The following is a 22,565-nucleotide window of genomic DNA, read 5'->3' as shown; positions in this document are numbered from 1 at the left end:
AATCTCCTGCCTCTGCCTCCCAAGTAGCTGGGACTGCAGGTGCCCGCCACAACGCCTGACCATTTTTTGGTTGCAGCCGTCGTTGTTTGGCGGGTCCGGGCTGGGAATTCGAACCCGCCACCTTAGGTGTATGTGGTTGGCACCTCAGCCGCTTGAGCCACAGGCGCCGAGCCCATTGTTTGCATTTCTGAGGTGAAGTTCAAGTTAAGTTGAGCCCTTCATCCAGGGGTTATGCTGAACACCCTCACACTATGCCTGTTAGATAAGAGCTCACCAATCCTCCTCCTTCCTCTTCCCTCCCCCCACTTGAATAGACTTGTGTTTTTCTCTCTTGTGGGCATGTAGTTGTTTTCTTTTAGTTTCATATTAGTATTGAGTACATTGGATACTAGCATTTCCATTCTTGTGATACTTTACTAAGAAGAGTATTTGAACTCCATCCAGGTAAATAGAAAAGATGTGTAAAGTCTATCTTTTCTTATGGCTGAATTGTATTCCATAGTGTACATATGTTACAGTTTATTAATGGGCACTTGCATTGCTATCACGTCTTGGCAATTGTGAATTGATCTGCAATAAGAGATGCCTTTTTTATCTGGAACATGACCTAAACCAGCATGCATTTGAATCTAAAGAAAATGCCAATGTAAAATAATGCACTTTTAAAATGCACTTTTTTCTTAAAAAAGACAAGTAAAATTAATGTGTAACTTCTGAAAGTCATGGTCCCATGCTCTGCCATTCTGAGACTGAGGAAGGACATGTTTGAGGCTGTTGGTATTTTTATTAACAAAGGAATAAAAAGCACTGCTGTTTATTGGCTTACCAGGGCCAGGCAGCAATCCAAGCACTTTATAAACACATACTTACTCAATCCTTACTGTCTTATGAAGTAAGCATCATTTTTATGCCCATTTTACAAATTAAAAAATCTCAGATTCAGAAAGATTTAAGCAGCTTGTGTGAAGTTGCATAGCTGGAATTAGAGCCCGTGCTTTTAACTGCTCTGTTTCCCCATGGAACTTCTGTCTTTGGGCACATAAGCTTCACTGAAGAGTAGCATGTAATATTAGAGTTGTGGAACCACAGAACTCTCAAAGCTGACAGATGACAGGTGACGAAACTGAGTTGCAGGAAGGGCAGGGCTCTGCAGCACCGCCTGTTAGGGGCAGTCTCCCTCATCAGTCTTTACTTAAATACTCTTTGGCTGAAATCGCTTTACTCACAGGCTTATGTCAGTCCTCTGAGAGAGGGACAAGAGGAAAGTAGGCTGTCTTTTCTGGCTCTGACTTCTCTGTCTTCTGTGTTTTGCTTTTAGGCAGGTAAAGGTCAGACATAGTTGGAATTATTTCTTTCTTCAAGAACAGCAACTTTGGATCCCTAGAGGCATAACACAACTTTAGAAAAAAAGCTACTTTTCAACTCTTTGATAAGTAATCTAGGCTGTGTGGCTTGTTCTTCTTATAAAATTATTATTATCCCAGAAAAACAAACAAACACATAAACAAGAAAAACACTGGAAAACTGAAGTTTGCAAAGCAACAAGAATGAAGCAGTTGCTTCAGCTTCTTGCCTTCTGTGGAGTTTTTTGAAGCACTTGGGGGGAGGTCGTAATCAGAGTTCATAATCATATACTCAGTGTGTGGGTGTGGCCAGATATGCTACCTTCCTTTCTGGGACTGGGATCCCCAGGTAGGCCACTGCCTTTGTTGCGGTTGCCAGACAGGATTCTGGTGCCTGAGTGAGCTCTGCCCACATGCTTTGTCACAGGCCAGGGCACTGTGTGCTCTGCTTCCGAGAGGGAGAGGGCTCCCACACTTCATTTTTAGCTGAAATCCTGCTGCCCTTGTAATACGTAACTAACATACAGAATGCTCAGGCAAGTTCCCACCTTTCCTAGGTAATGTTCGGGGTGCCTCATTCGCACTACCACCTCTGGACTTGTTAGATGGCTGCATTGCAGTCTTTTTAAAAGCTCCATTCTTACACTTGATTATTAAAAGCATCACAAGAATACATGTCGTGATGTGACAGCATGACAAACAGTAGGCATCCAAATTTCATTTACAGAAAGAAAAATATAAAAATTTCAGTGGGTCCATAAACAGTGTTTAAAGGATGCCAGCGCTTTCCTTAGAAAAGTCTCTTATCAGCCACTCATTGTTTGTCACAGGTGTCACGAGGAGGAAGGAGGGATTTTGTGTCTATGTGGTTTTTTAAGTTGAACAACTCCTGTGGGGAAGGTATTTCTTTTTCTTTTTATACCAGTGATTTTGTTTCCTTCATTATTTGAGATGTGGTATTAAATAAGAACCCGATCATTATTTGTTTTTTTTTCTCCTGTATAGTAGCGGAGCTGATTTTAAAAGATAAAATTTAGTTATTGATTTGTCTGATTTCCTTAATTTAGAAAATTTTTAGTATTTATTTTGTGGTTTGCCCAAATTGTCCCAATATTTGGCATCTACTTTGACTCTCATAGTAACCCTGTGGAGTAGCTGCTATTCCCAGGAAGAGAAATTAGATACTCCCAACAGGTTCAGTTGACCCCCCCACCCCCTGCATCAGAGCCACTAAGCTGCCATCAACACTGAAACTGAAGTTTTCTGATTTATTGACTGTGTTCTTGAATGTAGCTTTAAAAAAGACCTTCAGGTATTAAAACTATATTTTATTTATTGTTTAAATAAACTTGAATTGACGGTTAGAAAATGGAAGCCAAGATTTGAATCAACATTGATTTTTTTTGAGCCCCTCTCAGTTGTTGTACACTCAGCATCATGGAAGGTGCAGTGGGGAGTAGAAGTGGCTCCTCCCCTTTCTAATTTGTAGCTTCATTGGTAAGAAGATTAGATTCTTGATCATCAATGACAAGTGACATACACTTAGAAAAGAGCTCAGTAACCCCTCCAGCACAGAGGACTGGACTAAGTGTTCAAGTGACTAGTGTGAGCATTTATAAGAACTGGGAAGATAGTAAGAGCTAAAGCAGATGCAGGTTTCATATCCTGAGCTCAGTCTTCAAGGGTAGGGAAGGAGGGGCTTGGACAGGGCAGAGGCTTCCTAGGAGGTGGGAACCTGATGAAAGGCTCAGAGTCTGGAAGGAGCATGACAATGACAACATAACTAGCATTTGCCCAGCACCTAACTACTTGCCTCCCACTGTTATAATTGGTTCATGTGCATTAACTTATCCTTAGAAAAACCTTAAAGCAATTCTCAAAACAATTCAGGTAGGAAGTGTTACTATTCACGTTTTACATAAGAGGAAACTGAGGCACAGAGGGGTTAAGTAACTAGCTGGAGTTTGCACACCCATTAAGTGTCAGCTGGGTTCCACCAGGCAGTCTGGATTCCAGAGTCCCTGCTCAGGCTCTGCCCAGTGTGTCCTGCTGCCCAAGGAGGTGCTCATGAGGTGGGAAGGACGTTGACCTGGCTGGTGGGGAGTCGGGACTGGGACTGTGGCAAGAGGAGGATTGAATAAGTAGGTGAGGTGAAATCATGAAGAATGTAGAAATCAGGGAGAAGGGATTTGACTTTGTCCAGATAGTGGAAAGCCACTGATATTTTATCAGTGTGGAAATGTGGTGCACATTTATTTTGCTTTTTTTTTTTTTTTTTTGTAGTTTTTGGCTGGGGCTGGGTTTGAACCCACCACCTCTGCCGTATGGAGCTGGTGCCCTACTCCTTTGAGGCACAGGCATTGCCCGCACATATATTTTAGAAAGATTAGTCAGCCATTGACAGAAAGTTGAAAGATAAATGAGGGTGGGGTGCTGTGGGGGTGGAAAGCAAGGCACACACACTGTCAGAAGGGCCTTGATGTCTTCCTGGCATGAGTGACAAGTGCTAGACCCCATGTAGGGATGGGAGCGATGGGACAAAGGCAGAGGCTTGTGACTGTATATGAATGAACACAGAGAAGAGCGGAGTACAGGGAAGAGGCTTCCAGGAGAAAATAGGTCAGAGATTTGAGGAGAGAACCAAGGGCTGCCAGGGCCACGGCAGCCATGGAGGACAGTGGGCAGTGACTCAGTTTATGTGCCAGTGGGTCCCGGGTGGGGAAGGAGAGCACACAAGCAGCCTGACGTTCTTAGTGCCCTCAGCAAACACAGGCAGGTCCAGGCATGTGGAGGCCGAGTGCTGTTGCAGGAGGGAGGACAGGATGTGCCACCGGTAGTAGGAGAGAGACTTCAGGTGCCACCTGTGTGTGCTTTCTGAGCCCAGCCAGCTGGGGGCAAGGGGAGAGGTCGAGGGGACAATGCATGGCTAGATGGAGAGGAAGAAGTATCTGGAAGGTGGCTGAAAGCCTACTGAGAGCCAAGGGCACAGAAGTAAGGAGCTGAGGGATTGACCGTCTCATCAGCCAGAGGTGGTGGCAGCAGAATAGATGAGTGGACATTTAGGAGCCCAAAGATAGAAGCCCTTACCCTCCCATCCTGGGCCACCTGCCAGGACCTACAGGACTCATAGCCCCCTGCACTCCCATTCTGCTTCTCAAGTTGGTTAAGGTTGGTCCTGGCTCTTCTCCTCTCACACAGCCTCCCTAGACACCCTGCAGAATGAAAAAGTTCAGGATAGAGATCTGCAGTGATGACAGTGGGTGGCAGGCGAGTGTGCCCAACGACAATTCTTCCCGTTGGAGGAGACTGTTGATTGACAGTGCAGTTATGTGGTTCCTCTGTGCGTGCTGGTCAGGGGCGTGCCGGGGCTGGGAGCCAGTTAGATACACATGAAGAGGGCATAGGATTGGAATATTTGGGGAGAGAAGCATACCCACCAGTGGCACTTGCCTCAAAAAATATACAGGGAGAGAAGAGAGAGATGCACCTTGAAACAAGAAGAGACTGGCTGCTTGGTGTGGAGGTTCTGTGCTGCGAGGTAAGGTGACACTGGAGACAGACTTTGAAGGCAAGAGAAAGGGTTTCAGTGTCCTCTGCATGATGGAGTGAACACAGTGAGAACCAGTCATGGCTGGTTTTCCTTTAGGGAGAGATTCATCTGGCAAGAATGCATAGGATAGTAAAACCCTGGGCTTGGGAGACCTTTGCAAAATATGTGAAAAAATTTTCTTTTTTCTTTTTTTTTTTCTGAGACAGAATCTCACTATGTTGCCTTTGGTAGAGTGTTGTGGTGTCACAGCTCACAGTAACCTCCAACTCTTGGGCTTAGGTGGTTCTCTTGCCTCAGCCTCCCACGTAGCTGGGACTACATGGGCCTGCCACAATGCCCAGCTAAAAACAACATCTTTCAATTTCCCATATTATCTTCCTCTCCTAGCTCTAAACATATACTCTGTTGAACTTCTAAAATTTTACTGAGCAAGTAAATAAATTTAAAGAGATTCTGTTGAATAATGCCAGAAAAGATTAAGTACAGGCTTAAGTTATTTTTTTCTGGGCTGCAGCTAATCTCTTTTATTATTGTAGTATTGACTATTATAGTATTGATTTATTTACTTGATAATACAGCAAGACTATTTGATGTGGTCCTGAAAGTTAGCACTCACATATTTGTTTTGTCACATGGGTCTCTCTTCATGCCTCCCTTAGAGCATTTTAAAATTCAACAGTACACAAGAATTTAAAATGAAAATGTTTCACCAGAGGTAACAAATTTTGAAAGTTGCTAGCCTTTATAGATGGAATAAAAAAATGAGCAAGTTACAGTAAGCCAGAGCTGAATGGGTCAATAATGCATTGGGTTTATTTCTCTTATTTCCATCCCCCCATGAAGCAGCTTTCATGTTATTTTTTTTTTTAGAGACAGAGTCTTACTTTATTGCCCTCTGTACAGTGCCATGGCATCACACAGCTCACGGCAACCTCCAACTCCTGGGTTTAGGTGATTGTCTTGCCTCAGCCTCCCAAGTAACTAGGACTACAGGCGCCCACCACAATGCCTGGCTATTTTTTGGTTGCAGTTTTGCCGGGGCTGAGTTTGAACCCGCCACCCTTGGTATATGGGGCCAGTGCCCTACCAGCTGAGCCACAGCCTCCACCCCGCAGCTTTCATATTTTAATTTCAAATGGCTTGGTCCCTTAGTGAGGGGATAAAACAGTCATAGAAGAATCTATATTGAAAAGAAGAGGGTCCAAGGCCTTCCTGTGAATTCCCTTTCTAACTGGCTTCGTGCTTATTTATAGCTATTGTTTGTACTCTTGGTGGGCCTTCAGAAATCTTTGTTCTAAAATTTGAGGGTCACTTCAAGGTATTATTTAATAAAGGAGTAAGACTGGACAACTCAAATCTATGTAATTTTATGAATGTTTTAATAAATTTAAATGCTTAAAAAATAAGTTAATATTTACCTTAAAGATGTTCATCTTAAGAAGCACGTTTACTCCGAGTATTTGGTTTCTGTGGTAGTTCTATACAGTTAAGGGGAATCACTGACAGAATAGGACGTAGCAAAATGGAACTTCTTGAGTTTGAACAGAAATTTATATAGCTAATTCTAATTGTGGAAAGATGGAACTTTCCACCTGGAACTATGGATACTTTATCACAATAAATTTTTAAATACTCTCAAGGAAAAACTGGATATTCATATATTTTTCCGTAATTCGATGGGGGAAAATCTTTCTTGGTGCATCTTCTAGTTTTTTATCCACAGAGAATATGAGAGAGACTGTTCTATGCCTTGCTACAGTTACCAGAGGTTTGTAGGGGGCTTATCGGGAGGGGTACCCAATTGGTGCCTAAGGTTGCTATGGGATAGTTAAATTCATATGATTAGGTTTGAAAAATCAGTGCACTGAATCTTTGGACTTTCATCTGCAAATTTTGGTCATTTAATTACAAGCTTCCTTATGTTCTACATTAACTGATGTCTGCAGGGAAGGTGATTTTTGTTTGTGGGCCAGAAGCAGCATGTTTCAGTCACTCACCTTGAGCGGTCGTGTGCTAGACATAGGGGCAGGTTAGAGAGAAGCAGAGATGGGCTTGTGCGTCCCTGCAGCTTGGCTTCTGAAGTGGGTGAGGGCCAGGCAGTAGGGAGAGTGAAGACCACATTAGAGGCTTCCCTGGGTGTTTTTGACGGGCAGTGGCTGTTTACTGTCAGCGATTGCTAAAGAAGGCACCTCATGCCAGATGGAATCCCTTGGCTCTAGAGCCTGATGGATAATGGCTGTAGAGCCATTCAAATGTTAAGGAGTCTGAACTGGAATTTGCAGAGATAATAACTATTTAATATTAACCAGTGCAATAGAAGTTAAGTACTAGCCTAGTACTCAATACCATGAAAGTATTGACAAGCCCGTCCAGCTGCTCAGGTGATTAGATTGCAGGAGCTGATTCTGCCACCTCCAGGCATCTCTGGGAAGGGTGTTTATTAAGTACTTTAGTTACCATTTATCACCTTTTGCCCTCTGAGAAAGAGCCTACATGGGACGGGATAATGTAGCAAAAATTCCCTCTGCAACCTTGTCTCCCACTATCTCTTCCTTACATGATACGAAAGGCAGTTCCCACCTACCAGAGTCTATTTCCTGGAACTATGTCCTTGTTCCTCTTACATAATATATTACAAAGGCACCAACAATGTGCCAGATATTTTACACACATTATCTCTGCAAAATAGATCTTATTGGTCTGTTTTATTTTGTTTATCTATTTATTTATTTTTTGAGACAGAGTCTTACTTGGTGTCCTGGGTAAAGTACCATGGCCTCAGCCTACCTCATAGCAACATCAAACTCCCGGTTCAAACAATCCTCTTGCCTCAGCCTCCTGAGCAGCTGGGACTACAGGTGCCTGCCACAGTGCCCGGCTAGTTTTTCTGTTTTTAGGAGAAATGTGGTCTCACTCTTGCTCAGGCTGTTCTCAAACTTCTTAGCTTAAGCAATCTCTCCCCAACCTTGACCTCCCAAAGTGCTAGGAATTACAGGTGTATATCACCATGCCTGGCCATATTGGTCTGTTTTATATACCTGGAAAACTAAGGCTCAAGGTTAGAGAGCTAATTGGCAGAGCTGGGATTTGAACAAAATTCTGTTGAGTTTCAAAGTCCATGTTCTTTCTGAAAATAATGAACAGCAAATATACCAGGCAGTAATCGTTATAATAAACTCAGAAAGTAAGAAAAATTAAGGATCGGAAACTGGAGATCATGAAATATAAGTATCTTTCCCAAAATTATTTAGTAGATAGCAGACCTAAAATTTGAAGTCAATTGATCTGGTTTCAAAGACTTTTTACCACTGGGGCAATTGGGGCAACAGGGGTGGCGGTGTGGATGTGGTGTTCTGACTAGATAAAACCAGGGCGAGAAGGCTAGGGCAGTGTGGGGCAACGCAGATGGGAGGTTACATACACCTGGGATCAGACTTTCTATTTATTTCCTTTCTAGGTATCAGCTTCCTTGGGTGCACCGAGCAAGTTTTCTAGTATGAATCCCACAGAAACTAAGGTATGAAGAACCTTCACGGGTCAACTTGGATGAACACTGCTTTCTTTTTCTTTTTTTTTTTTTGAGACAGGAGCCTCAAGCTGTCCGCCTCGGTAGAGTGCCGTGGCATCTCAGCTCACAGCAACCTCCAACTCCTGGGCTCAAGCGAGTCTCCTGCCTCCGCCTCCCAAGTAGCTGGGACCACAGGCGCCCGCCACAACGCCTGGCTATTTTTTGGTTGCAGCCGTCATTGTTGTTTGGTGGGCCCGAGCTGGATTCGAACCCGCCACCTTGGGTGTACATGGCTGGCGCCTTAGCCGGTTGAGCCACAGACGCCGAGCCGAACACTGCTTTCAGTTGAACATATTATAAAGCAAAACAAATGTAGACTACTTGTTGACAAATGAGTTGTGTCTGAGAAAGTTTAAGCTATGGAAGTCAACATGCTCTTCCTCATTTATGGGGGTCTCTGGAAACTGAACTTTTCTTCTGATATTTACCTCAAACAGCATTGTAGAGTTGTTGTGAGGACTAAGTGAATTGAAGGACATAGAGCTTAGAACAGTCCCTGGTACCTAAGAGGTGATTGATACACATTAGTTATTATGGCTGTCGTTATAATGTTCGGTGCCTCCACTACCAAGAATAAATTGAGCAATTACTGATTGAGCAAGCTGCTTTTGTCTGTGAGAATACATCCTTAATTGTAGTGTAGCGTTCTCTCATGCAAAAATTTGTATTGCCAACTTACAGATGGAATGCTATTAATAGATTCAGATCACCACAATAGCAGTTGCCTTATTTTCCTTGTTAATCATTTAATAAATTGCATAAACTCAAAAATGAATAATATCATAAACAGAAATTCATTAGCAAGGGTGTAAAATTTAAATTTTTAAAAAGAACACTTCTTCAATTATGAATTTTCTTTCTTTCCCAAAATAGTAAGTGTGTTGGCATAACAAGCAGTCATTATGTGAAGAAAGTATGCATCGTCATTACTGAAGCATAAAACAAGATAAACTAAGAGAGTATTTGACTTTAGCTTCTTTAGATAGTAAAACAAATATAGAAGTTTGTGCTGATAACACCAAGCAGATAAAAGGAGGTGAAATGGCAGAAAGCATTAGGCCTAATTTGTAATATCTTTGAAAAGTTCATAAAATGTTTAATCAAATTTAATTCTGATTTCATATCTTCCCTATATCAAAAATGTATGCGTGTACATAAGGAATTATCTTCTTTTACACAGGTAGCCTTTCATTGGGTAGAACTGAGTAAAATATCACACTAATGGTTCTAAATTACAACCTATTCTTCAGAAGCGTTCTTAGAACTTTAAATTAGATCTCTGCATACAGAGCTGTGACGTGCCCAGTAAAAATCCATGCACTAAATATTTACAAAAATTTTTAAAATGTCATGTTGATAGAATTTCAGAAAAACTTATAGCCCCTCTAAATATTTGATTATGACCAACCATTGGAAATATAGGTGGGAAAAATATTACTCATATAGCCTTTATACAGAGAAAGAAAGGAAAGCAATCAAATTAAAATTATCAGTGGAAATCTTTACTGAAAAAATGTAAACCCAAACTGAAATATTTGCTTGAGACCTTAAAGTGTAAGTGCCTACAACTTCCTGGAGTTTCATATGTATGTGTATTTTTACATACATGTATTTACATTATAAATTATGCAGAAACTTTATGTCTACCCTGTGTGAATGTGTGCATGTGTATATACATATATACATATGTGCATCAAGTAGATAAAAAATTAATAGAATGGATTTTGGAATAGTTATTTTAACCTTTTTTATGCATGTTACTTATTTGTCAGATAAAATAAAATTACACTTGGGGCTTTTCTCTTATATTCGGCCATTCTAATCTGCAAACAGATGGAAGGACCAAATCTTCCTAACAAGAAAAGATGGAAGAAACAGGTGACCTGGTTCCTTGTGCTGGGCCTCTGTCTGCTCCAGTCACCCAGCTGCTCAGCATGTGCTCATCGCTCCAGTGTACAGAGTTCAGTGACTCTCTGCCCTGCCATGGGCTCCGCAGGCTTAATTGCCTGTCAGTCACATTCTGGCACTGACAGTACATTTCACTGCTTCCTGTGCCCTTGATTCTGTCACCATCCCATTGTTTTTACACTGTCAGCCAAACTGTGGTGTTTTACAGATGAAAATATGATACTAATGGTTTTTCCTGCTTAATGGGCACAGTGTAGGGGAGTATAGCACACCTTTTGAGTGCAGGACACAACTATAAGAGGGACTCTACCTAATTCAAATATTGTGACCTGGTGGTTTGTACCCTCACCTTAACCTGAAATTAAAAAAAAAAAAAAAAGAAATTGAAAAGACAACTACAACTTGAACTTTACCCTAGAATTGAAAACAATATAGCGTAAAAATTTGTACCTCATTAATTTGAAAAAAAGAAAAGAAATTGAAAAGGAAAAAATATATAATACTAATGGTTTTAAAACATATTTGAAGGATGAGGGTCATCGTATGTTACGTATTAGCTATAATATAAATCTTGTTTTTTTAACATGTCTTTGATACACATAGCCAGAGAAAGATATAAATTGCTATCTGAATAGTAAGAGCAGAACATTAATTATTGTGCTTAAGGGTTTATCTGGAGTTACAAGTCCAAGTAAAGTGTAATAAATTTATAATTAAATTTATAATTACATCAAAACCATTTCTTTTGAGCTTCTTTAGTTGATGAAAATCTATGATAGTCTTTGTAAACTGTGTCCATTTTCCTTCTTTCTTCCTTTCTTTTCTCCCCCCCACCCCCCAAACTTAGGCTGTAAAGACAGAACCTGAGAAGTCACAATCAACTAAGGTAAATGCTTTAAAACTGCTAGTGAGTTCTTTGGATTCTTTCTAATAATAAGAGTAAGTGACCAATTCTCTACACTGGTGCTACTGAATAGTGCAGGGTTGGTCAGCTGATTATTTTTGAACCACACACTTGAATATTGTTGTGTAGGTGGAGAGCACATATAAAGTATCACATCAAATCTATACATTGTTAAAATAATATATAATATTTTCTAGATAAAAACAATGTATTTCAGAAGGCATTTTGTTCAAATCTAGATTTTTGTTATAGGTAAAGCAGTTGTTTAAAAAATGAAGTGATAGGGGCAAAGGAGAAAGGACAGAGGGCAGTGGGCGTCCAGTCACAGCTCCAGTGAGACACAGAGTAAGGTTTCCACCGGACTCAGCACCCAGATGACAGAGGGACGGGTCTCTCCCTAAGCCTGCTGAGTGCATCTTGACTATCTCATCTCAGTTGTGGAGCTAGTGATCTGTTACTGAGGAGACCAACTTCTCTTGCTTTCCTAACTCACAGCTTCCAGAATGAGAGTCTTCCTGCCTCAGCATGGAGGTGTACCATAGGATATCTGTGACAGCATAAATGTTTCTTGTCAATAAGGTGCTGTAATTTATTTTTTTAAGAGCTTAAGCACATACTCAGATAAGACCACAGGGTTTCCTGTGGAAAAGCACAGTGGTGCTTTGGGCCTGTGTCATGAAGTGCAGGTGAGGGTGAAAAGGTGAGGCTGATCCGATTTTTTGTAAGGCCTTTTGGGGGCTCTTGAGGATGGCAGTCGAATAGTAACTGGAGAGTGAAGAATCTAGCGGCTAGGTGGAAATTGTCTTCATTCCACATTTAAATGCTTTGGATGATCTACCGCATCTCAAGAGAATTGGATGTCTGGTGATAATAACTTCCCTGTGGTAACAAAAAACTGCAAAATCATTATATTGAAGAAGATACAGTGTTCTTTATTTCCCAGGAAAGATTTTTTAAAAAACTACTGTCTCAAGTAGGATCCCCTGTCACCAACCCCAGTGGTCACATTCATCATATGATCTCTCTGTAGATAGATTTGCAGTTCCCAGTTTATCTGTGTGAATTGTGGAAAACAGCCAGTAATTTAGAGATACACATGTTAAAACATCATTTAGGTGAAATACTAAGTTTTCATTATTCTTCTGATAGTCAACATTATTGGAGACTGTTGGTAGGGTTACTGTTGACTAGATAGTTACTGGCTGTTACTGTTACTGGCTCATATCTATGTCTCTGACTCCAAAGACTTGGGCCCAAGTGGCCTATTCCTGAGAAAGGCAAAATGTTTTAATGGGAATTTTATTCTTCAGCCCATTTAGAAATATCAAAATAGTATATTGCAATGTTATTGAATTTTAACCTTTTGAAATTGACAGCCCTCTGTGGTTCCTGAGAAGAAATCCCAAGAAGGAAAGCCAGAAAAACACACAGAGGTAAGTGATTATCCTTAGGACTTGATACGATCACATCTTTCTGTGAGGCATACTGAAACTCCTGTCATTCAAGACTCATCCTGACAGTGGATAGCTGGTTAATTGTTTGTTCAGCTAAATGGTGCCATCATGTGGCAATAGCAATGTTTATAATTTACTCTAGATTCTTGCTGAATTCAGGGGGAAGAGTTTGCACTATTTCAAATTCTGTGCCTTTGACCTATAGTGAAATTCTATCACATGTACATCAAATTAATTCAAATTTGCATAACTTAAAACTACAAACAGCACACCTGTTATGAACAATTTTTATTCTATAGAGAAAAGTATCAGTGTTTAAAACTACCATCTTGTTTTTGTTTTTTTTTTTTTTTTTGAGACAGAGCCTCAAGCTGTCCCCCTGGGTAGAAAAACTACCATCTTGTTAATCTCATTGTATGTGTGTGTGCTTTTAGCCAAAAAGCCTGCCCAAGCATGCCTCAGACAAAGGAAGTAAACATGCTCGTAGTGAAAGAGCAGTTTCCAGATCAAGCGAACAGGTGCCATCAGAGAAACCAATGGAACAAAAGGTAAGTAAAGCAGGTTGATAGGAAAACACCAGTATCAGCTGGGTGATGAGATACAGCTCCTCTGTTCACACAGAAGTATGTAGTGTTTTGGAGTGTTTGGAGCTGTGCTGCATAGATTTTTGTATTGTAATGTTTGGTGCTATTGGTTTTGCAAAGACTGTTGTGGAAACTTGGGGTTACAGAGGGCCTGAGAAGGGCATCAGATGGATTTAGTGAATACACTGTGTAGCCCTACTCCACTGCCCAGCAGGACAGCAGGCTCTGGCCTCTCCCAGACAGGACGTTTTGGACTGAGGTTGCCTTTGGTCACCTTCATGCCTGGGGTAGGGAGACACAGATACCCTATGCTATCTGGTTCTTTAAATGAAAGTCTTAAAGCGTTTTTCTTAGAGTATTGTAGAAGGGATGAACTTGTACAGCCAAAAATCAGAAATTTATTTTGTAATTATGTAATTAATAACAGCCAGCTTTTAGAAGAATTAACTTCTATGAGAAGAACTTTTTCATTGAGTGAACTTAGAAGATAATAACTAGGTTTGCTTTACAATGTATTTTATATCAGAGATCCCAAATTTGTGACCCACCAGTTAAGTGTTACCACATGTATTTTGTTTGGCTTACAATGTTGTTAAAGATTATTTTTAAAAATATATGAAGGAAAAAAATGGGCAGAGAGTGGGAGAGTAAACATAAGCTAAAAGACTATTATTCACTATAGGTGTAAGGAATCTGGCAGCTCTGTTCACTACCTTGACCCCATTCTTCTGTTGGAAAGCAAGGATAAAGCTTTCAATTTAATAGTGTAAGAATATATACATAAAGAAATACATACACATTTTGTAGTGGTAAAAAAAAAATGTAATAGAAAAACCCTTGTAAGAGCTGAGCACTATTGATGGAAATATCCTAAATGTTCACCATAAAAAAGTGCAGGTTAAATAAAGTGTATGTAAGACATCTGTATCATCGTTTTTAAAAAATGAGATCTGGATAGATGTGTTGATATGTAAAGACAGCTCAGAGCTCTGATTGGGGGGAGGAGACAGCAGTCTCCTGTAATGTCTTTGAATATAAAGCAATAAATATATGTGCTTGCATCTCTGGAATTATTTCTGGATAAAAAAATTATTTTTAATTACTAGCAATTAAAGTCGGATTAAATTACATAAAGTCCTAATTTCTAGCTTCTCTTGACAAATCAGACTCTTGAACCACAGTGGGCTCCTACAGTAACAGTGGCCAACAGCCATTACACCCAGCTCATATGCTGCAGCTTACTGTGGCCCCTGCCAGGCCCAATCTCCTGCTTGTGTTAACTGCGTGAACTCCATAGGCCCTGGAGTCCAGCCTCATAAGGTGCCTGGCACGGCACTGCCCGTGTTACACGCCACTTCACTGCTGCGCTCATGGGGCCACGCTTTTCATGTTTGAAAAGCGTGATCACGGGATGTTCATTGTGACCTAGTCCTGTCAATCTTTCATCCTCACTCTTAGACCAAACCACAAGACACAATTTCTGCTGGTGGAGAGAGTGTTGCTGCTGGTGTAGCTGCAGCATCGGGCAGACCTGGTGACAAGGTGAGCACACGAGGCAGACAGGCACGGGCCTCTGGGCTGGCCACATTTACCTTACAAGAAGCACACACTCAGGTAACCTGTCAGTTGATTAAACTGAATCCTGTTCATATGTGAACTTTCATAAAAAGAGTGTGCGTTTAAGGGATATAAATTGAACAAGAGATACCAACAATGATTTTAAAATTCATATATCCAATAAATGGTTAAGGTGTACCTGCCATAAATAAAGCCTGGTGTCAGGACTGAGGAAATTAATTTGGGAGTTGATTCAGACCCTGTCTTCCAGCTTTATAGCTATGAAATAAAGAAAATAACATTTTCACGAGCATTTCAATCAGTAGCTGGAGCACCAATGACAAGATGGAAATGAAAATTTTAAAATGTAGTATTAACTATTTATATGCCTGCTTCTAAAAATGGGAAGAATATCTCCCTAAAGGCTGTATGATAAAGAAAGCCAGAGGGTAAAATATGGCACATCTTTCTGAAATATTTTTCCTTGAATTTTAGAAGAAAACTCCTATGGAGTAAAGGCAAAATTTATAAAAACTTCTATTTTTTTTTCTAGAGGGTTTTTCTCAAGGGTGTTCAGAAACTTCTAATTGAAAATACCCAACTTCATTCTTTTTTCTTGTAGCAGATCACTTGTACACTGTCTTGAGACTCCTGCCCTCACCCCCAGGAACACTTATTACTCATTTGTGCTGATGGGGACTACGTAAATGAAATGGTTAGAAAATGGATAGATTTAAGGCCAAGGATTGGATATATTAGAATATATTTTTAAATGCAAACAAAGTTTTACATTTTGTGCTAGGTATAAATTGGCCAATATTATTAGTAAAAACTAAATAATAAAATTAGGAGAAACTTGAGGCCGGAGGATCTCTTGAGCCCAGGAGTTGAAGTCTAGCAGTGGCTTATGTATAGAATTCTGTTGTGCCTTGACTTGTGTTGGAACTTGGTGCACGTCATTTCACTTTTTTTGTTTCTGATTCTTCTCCATTAAATGGAGTGATCAGACCTGCCTTCTTGCTTCAATATATAGCATGTTCAGAAGACAGTGGTTGACTCTGTAGGACATGCTAGCTGCAGGTTGGCAGTGAGGGGTGGAGAGAAGACAGCTGACTATAGCACAAGGCAGATTAAGGAAAACCCCCATGGGGAGCAGTTTGGTGAAAATGGAGGTATTCTGTGTGATTTCAGGGAATCTACAAAGGCTTTGAAAGGTAGATGGGATTTGAGTTAGGCCTGGATGGAGAACTGGTATTGCAGGCTCACTAATACATCATGGTGTTGAGAAGTATCAGATATGTTCTGGGAGACCAGGCACAGTGGCTTACACCTATAATCCTGGCACTCTGGGAGGCTGAGGTGGCTAGATCACTTGAGCTCAGGAGTTCAAGACCAGCCTGAGCAAGAGCAAGAAGACCCTGTCTCTACTAAAAACAGAGAAACTAGCTAGGTGTAGTGGCAGGTGCCTGTAGTCCCAGCTTCTCAGGAGGCTGAGGCAAGAGGATTGCTTAAGCCCAAGAGTTTGAGGTTGCTATGGGTTATGATGACTCTGTGGCACTCGACCCCGGGCGACAGAGTGAGACTATGTCTCAAACAACAACAAACAAACAAACAAAAAAAGAATTTGTTCTGGGCACAAAGTACATTCCAGTATAGGTGCAGCACAGAGTGGGTGGGGTGGTAAGAGCAGAAAGACAGGTTATGTGATAATGTGAAGAAGGGTAAGGTGAGTTTATACGTGTAGTGATTCAGCTGACAGTGGATAGCCATCACAGAACAGAGGCAGTGGTTTGGTTGAAACCAAGCTGCAGAAGGATTATAGGACTATGGGAGGTGGGATGAATAGCGATAAGACGGTGGAAGGTTGTCTAGATTGTACTGTTTCAGTATTTCTGGTGAGTGATACTTTAGCCTAAGTTAGAGTTGTGACTGAATAAGAAAATGGTGAGATATACAAGAGTCATTGCATAGTTGAAATCCTCTGATTTCAGGAAGTGATTGGCTGAAATGGGCAAAGGCAAAGTGAGGTCTAAGATAACCTAGGCTTCCAAATCTGATTGAAGTAGGTTGGTAAACCTTAGGTAAGGCAGGGGAGGCCCCAAGGGCACAACATTTAAGGAGGTGCTCACCTTCCGGTCTGTGCAAGTGCAGGGTTGACTCCTGAGGGTGAGTGCCTCCTTAACTTGTGAGCTGGGCACCTCGCAATCCGTTGGGTAAAACTGACAGGTGGACAGAAGTCAGAAGAGAGATTGTTTGGGGAGAGAGATTGATGTCTGATTGTACGCTGGCTGAATTTAAGTGAAATGTTCAAAGAAAGCTGTGTCACAAGGCAGTTAAAATATTTTTTTGGAGTATAAATACTAAGGAATGGAGACAGACAGGAGGGGGGGAAGGAGTTAAAGAAAGAAAGGGGTGAGAGGATAGAAAGAGGGCAGAGAAAGAGAGACTCTGAGAGAGGAGGAAGGAGGAGGGAGGTGGGGCAGAGAATATGAGTCACTATCTGCTTGAGGTGGTGGTTGAATCATGGAAGTGTTTCCCTTGCCCAGACTGAGGGTCACACCCTGCAGTCCCCATGGTATTTTTAGTATTATGATTCCAGCAATCACTTATTTAGAGCTTAATTATTATATATACAAGTACTTACATAGTGCTTAGCAAGTGCTAAACTGGTTTTCATACTTCACGTAGATTTATCTAATCCTCCCAATCCCTGAGGTAGGTACAGTCATTTTCTCTAGGAAGTAATTTGCCAGTGTCTCCAGCAGCCACACCTGTCTTGACAGGGGAGTATATCCAGTCAGAGCCTGTGCCCTTCCTGCACTTTGCTGCCAGAAATTGGGCACCTTCAAATGGAATATGGTCCACTGTGGATTAAATCTAACAACTTTCCATATTATTTCCTGCCAATCCCTGAAAGTTTGACCCTTGGGCCTAGAGGTAGGATGGCCAGCGTAGGGCAGAAACATGAGGGATGTGTGAAGCTGGAGGTCAAGAATGGACACTAGAGGTGGCGGAAGACAAAGGGCATAGACACAGAGCAGGGTCAGGCATGGTGCTAGGGCTGACAGCTGGGAGAGATGAGTTATGGGGGGAGTCAAGCTCCAGAGATTACGTCTGAACACAGACTTGGGAATTGCAGATTGGAAGGATATGGATTTCTTTGGCAGAGCATCTGGCTCTGTGAGGGATAAACTTGTTTTAGGAAAACTAAGGACAGTGAGTGATGAGATGCCAAAGCAGGGTTATGGAAGTCTGGGTGTGCAGCAGGGCAGACACTGGAGGGCCACAGCTGGAAGTGGCAGCCTTCAGAAGGAACTCATGGATTTTGCAAAGACTGGCTGTGGGCCCTGTAAAAGAATAACAAAGAGGCAGACGGTCCTGGGTTCAAATCTTGGTTGTGTTCCTTGCTGGACAACCTGAGGAAAGTTACTTAATCTCTCTAAATAAGGTGAATATTAAGTTGTTTCTCAAAATGATAGAAAACATACAGCCCAGTATTCAGTATAGGGCAGGCGTTTAGTGTGCGATCGGTGCTGTTAATTATAGTGAATTCATTTTAAAATATGTAATATCATGACCTTGAGTTCTATAAAGGCATGTGAGAAGGAGTTTTCTTTTTTTTTTTTCCCCCACCTCCCACCAGAAAAAAGAAGAGAAACCATTATCTCCAGCTGTACCAGTTGAATCCAAACTGGATAAACCATCTGGAAAGGTAGGAGGAGAGCAGTGTAATTGTATTCACCTACATGCCCTATGTTTATCATAAACTGATTTTTTTGTGGGCAAATGTTGGAAGGAGGGTAACTTAAAGGACCATTTTAATGAATTATTATTTCAAACTAGTATGATTGGGTTGAAAGTGTGGTTTTTACACATAAGTTTGTAAGATTTTATATTATACTCCTCTATTTTGAAAACTCCAGTTTCATCCCATGGAGTTTACATTCCACTTTCTCTCCTGCAAATACACCTTCTTTAACAAGAGGTACTGCTAAGAAACATCAGATAGTTCTTTATCCTGAAATTCCAAAGAGTCGAACCACACTATTATAATAGATCTAATTATAAATAGATACCTCTGCTCAGAGAAGTCCTAACGTGGTTTCCTCTGTGGGTGCAGGTTATTGTTCATAGTGGATCATTCTTACCTTCAAAAAATAGGATGGAGGCCCTCTTCCATTTGTCATATTTATTTAAGCCCATATTAACACAAAAAACTGTTAATTTTTATACATTTAATGTCTCAGAAAATTTCTGTTTTGCAAATATCTTTGGGCAAGCAACTATGCAGAGATTTCATTGGGTTTCTTTGTATAAAGCTATGGAACACTACGTATAAGCAATAGATATGGATACCAAGCATATCTCCTATTGCTTAGAGCAACAAACTCACAATTCTTTATATTTTGGGGTCTTTTCTTTTTTTTTAATTGTCAGTACATTGGATTGGCAGCTTTAATGAACACATAACATTTGTTCATGTAGTTAATGCCTTTAGACTTGTTGAAATTGTGATTCTTACCTGAATTTGTCCTCTGGGACTTAAGTAATAAGGTCTGTTTGAGATTAGCTCTTAACTATTTTGGTATTTGAAGAACTTCTGGTGTTTGGTGGTTTTCTATGTGGAATAATTTTTTTGTAGTCAAAACACCAAAAGTGGAGTGTGTTTAAAAAGTGACATTCAATATCTGCTCTTTGTCTTCAGTCAGGCCTGGACGCTGCTTTGGACGACTTAATAGACACATTGGGAGAACCTGAAGAAACTAAGGAAGACAGTCCAACTTATACCGGACCAGAAGTTTCAGTGTGTGATCTCAGTATCTGTGGCGTTCGTGCTCAGTAGGCAGGAGAGCAGGGAGCTCGTGGTCAGGAGTATGAGGGCTCCTGGTGCTCTGACACTGGGTAGAAACAGGATGATGTCAGTATTGACACAGCAACTAAAAATTAGTGTTGGAGGTGGAGATGGTATGTCCTATGATAGCTGTTCTATTACTTGGGATCAGCAGATATTTATTTATTTATTTTTATTTTTTATTTTTTTTGAGACAGAACCTCAAGCTATCCCCCCTTGGTAGAGTGCCGTGGCATCACAGCTCACAGCAACCTCAAACTCCTGGGCTCAGGCGAGTCTCCTGCCCCAGCCTCCCAAGTAGCTGGGACCACAGGCACCTGCCCCAATGCCTGGCTATTTTTTGGTTGCAGCCATCATTGTTGTTTGGCAGGTCTGGGCTGGATTCGAACCCGCCACCTTAGGTGTATGTGGCTGGCACCTTAGCCACTTGAGCCACAGGTGCCGAGCCAGCAAATATTTATTGATTGTACAAATATTAGCACTGGGATATAGCCAATTAGATCTTATTTTCTGTCTTCAAGATTTAAGTCCAGTGGTTTTGAACTTATTTTGTTTTGTCAATATTTACTACCTTTAATTAATCTCTATTTATAATTCCTGAAAAGCAAGAAAATTTTATGTTCCTTGTTATTTATTTAAAAAAAGACATGTCAGCTAGAGCACCAGCCACCTACCCTGGGGCTGGCAGGTTTGAACCTGGCCCGGGCCTGACAAAAACAATGACAACTACAACAAAAAAATAGCTGTGCATTGTGGTGGGCTCTCGTAGTCCCAGCTACGTGGGAGGCTGAGGCAAGAGAATTACTTAGGCTCAAGAGTTTGAGGTTGCTGTGAGCTGTGATGCCAAGGTCCTCTACCAATTACACATACTGGTAGACATAATGAGACTTTGTCTCAAAAAAAAAAAGAAAGACATGTCATAGACCAGGTGAAAAGGTTTTGATTCTAGAATTTATAAAGAATAAAAAGCTTTGAGAGGGCTTGCTTCAGCAGCACATATACTAAAATTGGAACAATACGGAGAAGATTAGCATGGCCCCTGCTCAAGGATGACACGCAAATTCATGAAGCGTTCCATATTAAAAAAAAGAAAAAAAGAGCATTGAGAAAAGGACAACCCAAAAGAAAGTTAGGAGAAAACTTGATTAGCCAATAAACACGTGAGATGAAATTCTCCCTGGTAATTAGGAAAATGACATTAAAACATGGAGAAACACCACTTAGCACTTATCAGATTAACTAAACTGTAAAAATCTGACAACTCTGGTGGGTGTTAAAGATGAGCATCACCTTCACCCAGGAAGTCCTCCCTGACCAGGAGGGAGTCCTACCCTTGTGTACAAAGAGTTACAAGAATTGCTGAAATGGCTGGGCACAGTGGCTCATACCTGTAATCCCAGCACTCTGGGAGGTCAAGGCATGTGGATTGCTTGAGCTCAGGAGTTTGAGACAAGCCTGAGCAAGAGCAAGACCCCACCTCTACTAACATTAGAAAAATTAGTTGGGTGTTGTGGTAGTCCCAGCTGCTTGGGAAACTGAAGCAAGAGGATGGCTTGAGCCTAGGAGTTTGAAGTTGCTATGAGCTATGAGGCCACAGCACTCTACCCAGGGCAACAGAGTGAGACTTTGTCTCAAAAAAAAAAAAAAGAAGAAAGATACGCAAAGTAATGTAGGACATTGTTTATGAATACCTACATAAAAATATGCTCACCTTTAAATGAATGGCTAGGACAAAGTTCAGGATGGTAGCCCTTTCTGGGTAACAAGGAAAGGCAATCTGAATAGAGAGAGCTATGCAGGAGAATCCACACTGTGATTTTGTTTTCTTAGAAATTACATAAGAAATAACTATAGATCTGATGGAGTTGAGTATGGGGTTATAAAAAAATTTATTACACTATTAACTCTACCTTTGTATGTACTGGAAACATTAGATGATGAAAACATTTGAAAACAAATGCATCTTTAATATGGGAATCAACTTTAATACTCTATACATTTTCTAGCATTACATGTGAATTGAGCCAATTAAATTCCTGCAGAACTTCAGAATAGTATTATGATTCCATTAATTAGCTAACTCTTGATTTCATTTCACTGGTTCCATAAATTGATAGTGGAATAGTACTTTGGTTTTAGTATATGCGTATAATATTCTCAGCTAATTAGTTACATAATATCCTTACATGTGTGATTTTCTTCCAGGATCCAATGAGTTCCGCCTACATAGAGGGATTAGGTAAAAGAGAAGTCACAATTCCTCCAAAATATAGGGAACTTTTGGCTGTAAGTTAAATATTCATTTACTTTTATTTCATGGTTTCCTTTTTAGTCTATAATTTCATATCAATATCCTCACAAATTTTTATGTTTAAAAATATAATGGGGCAAATCAAACTATCACTGTAAAACTCAGTGTAAAACTGACTGCTGGTGCTGGGGTAACAAAGTACCACAGATTGGGTGGTTTAAATGACAGAAATTTATTGTCTCAAAGTTCTGGAGGCTGGCAGGTGAGACTCAGGTCAGCAGGCTTGCTCCTCCTGAGGGCAGGGGGAGAAGAGTCTCTTCCAGGCCTCTCTGCTTCCTTGTCCATGGACGTCTTCTCCCTGTTGTCTTCACATCATCTTCCCTCAATGCTAATGTTTTCCAACCAACACTTAAGTTGATTAAAAAGAAGACTAAAAAAGAAAAAAAGAATATACTTACTGAGCTTTGAACTTCTTTTGAAAATAATTTAGTTAATTTCTTTTTTTTTTTTTTTTTTTTTTTTGAGACAGAGCCTCAAGCTGTCACCCTGGGTAGAGTGCCGTGGCATTACAGCTCACAGCAACCTCCAACTCCT

The 22,565-nt window shown here is 40.7% G+C and overlaps 1 protein-coding gene and 1 non-coding gene across 5 annotated transcripts in view; both read left to right on the top strand.

The window, feature by feature from the left end:
- The window catches only part of CAST (calpastatin), a 128,341-nt gene that overhangs the window by 59,019 nt on the left and 46,757 nt on the right, over positions 1 to 22,565 (top strand). For 3 of the 4 annotated variants that reach the window (XM_012811346.2, XM_012811345.2, XM_012811348.2), the window contains 8 exons: positions 8,351 to 8,410; positions 11,217 to 11,255; positions 12,650 to 12,706; positions 13,162 to 13,275; positions 14,770 to 14,853; positions 18,512 to 18,580; positions 19,574 to 19,672; positions 21,926 to 22,006. In XM_012811346.2, coding sequence (XP_012666800.1) covers positions 8,351 to 8,410; positions 11,217 to 11,255; positions 12,650 to 12,706; positions 13,162 to 13,275; positions 14,770 to 14,853; positions 18,512 to 18,580; positions 19,574 to 19,672; positions 21,926 to 22,006 — 603 coding nt within the window. The remainder of the gene's footprint in view (positions 1 to 8,350; positions 8,411 to 11,216; positions 11,256 to 12,649; positions 12,707 to 13,161; positions 13,276 to 14,769; positions 14,854 to 18,511; positions 18,581 to 19,573; positions 19,673 to 21,925; positions 22,007 to 22,565) is intronic. The other variant, XM_012811347.2, reaches the window with a different exon arrangement.
- Positions 20,702 to 20,804, top strand: LOC111728400. Its single transcript, XR_002775710.1, has one exon. It is a non-coding gene; the product is annotated as a U6 spliceosomal RNA (small nuclear RNA).

Source organism: Otolemur garnettii, unplaced genomic scaffold (genome assembly GCF_000181295.1).
Source record: "Otolemur garnettii isolate 467f Iridium unplaced genomic scaffold, OtoGar3 scaffold00154, whole genome shotgun sequence".
Lineage (NCBI taxonomy): Eukaryota > Metazoa > Chordata > Mammalia > Primates > Galagidae > Otolemur > Otolemur garnettii.
This window is presented reverse-complemented; position numbering and strand designations above follow the sequence as displayed.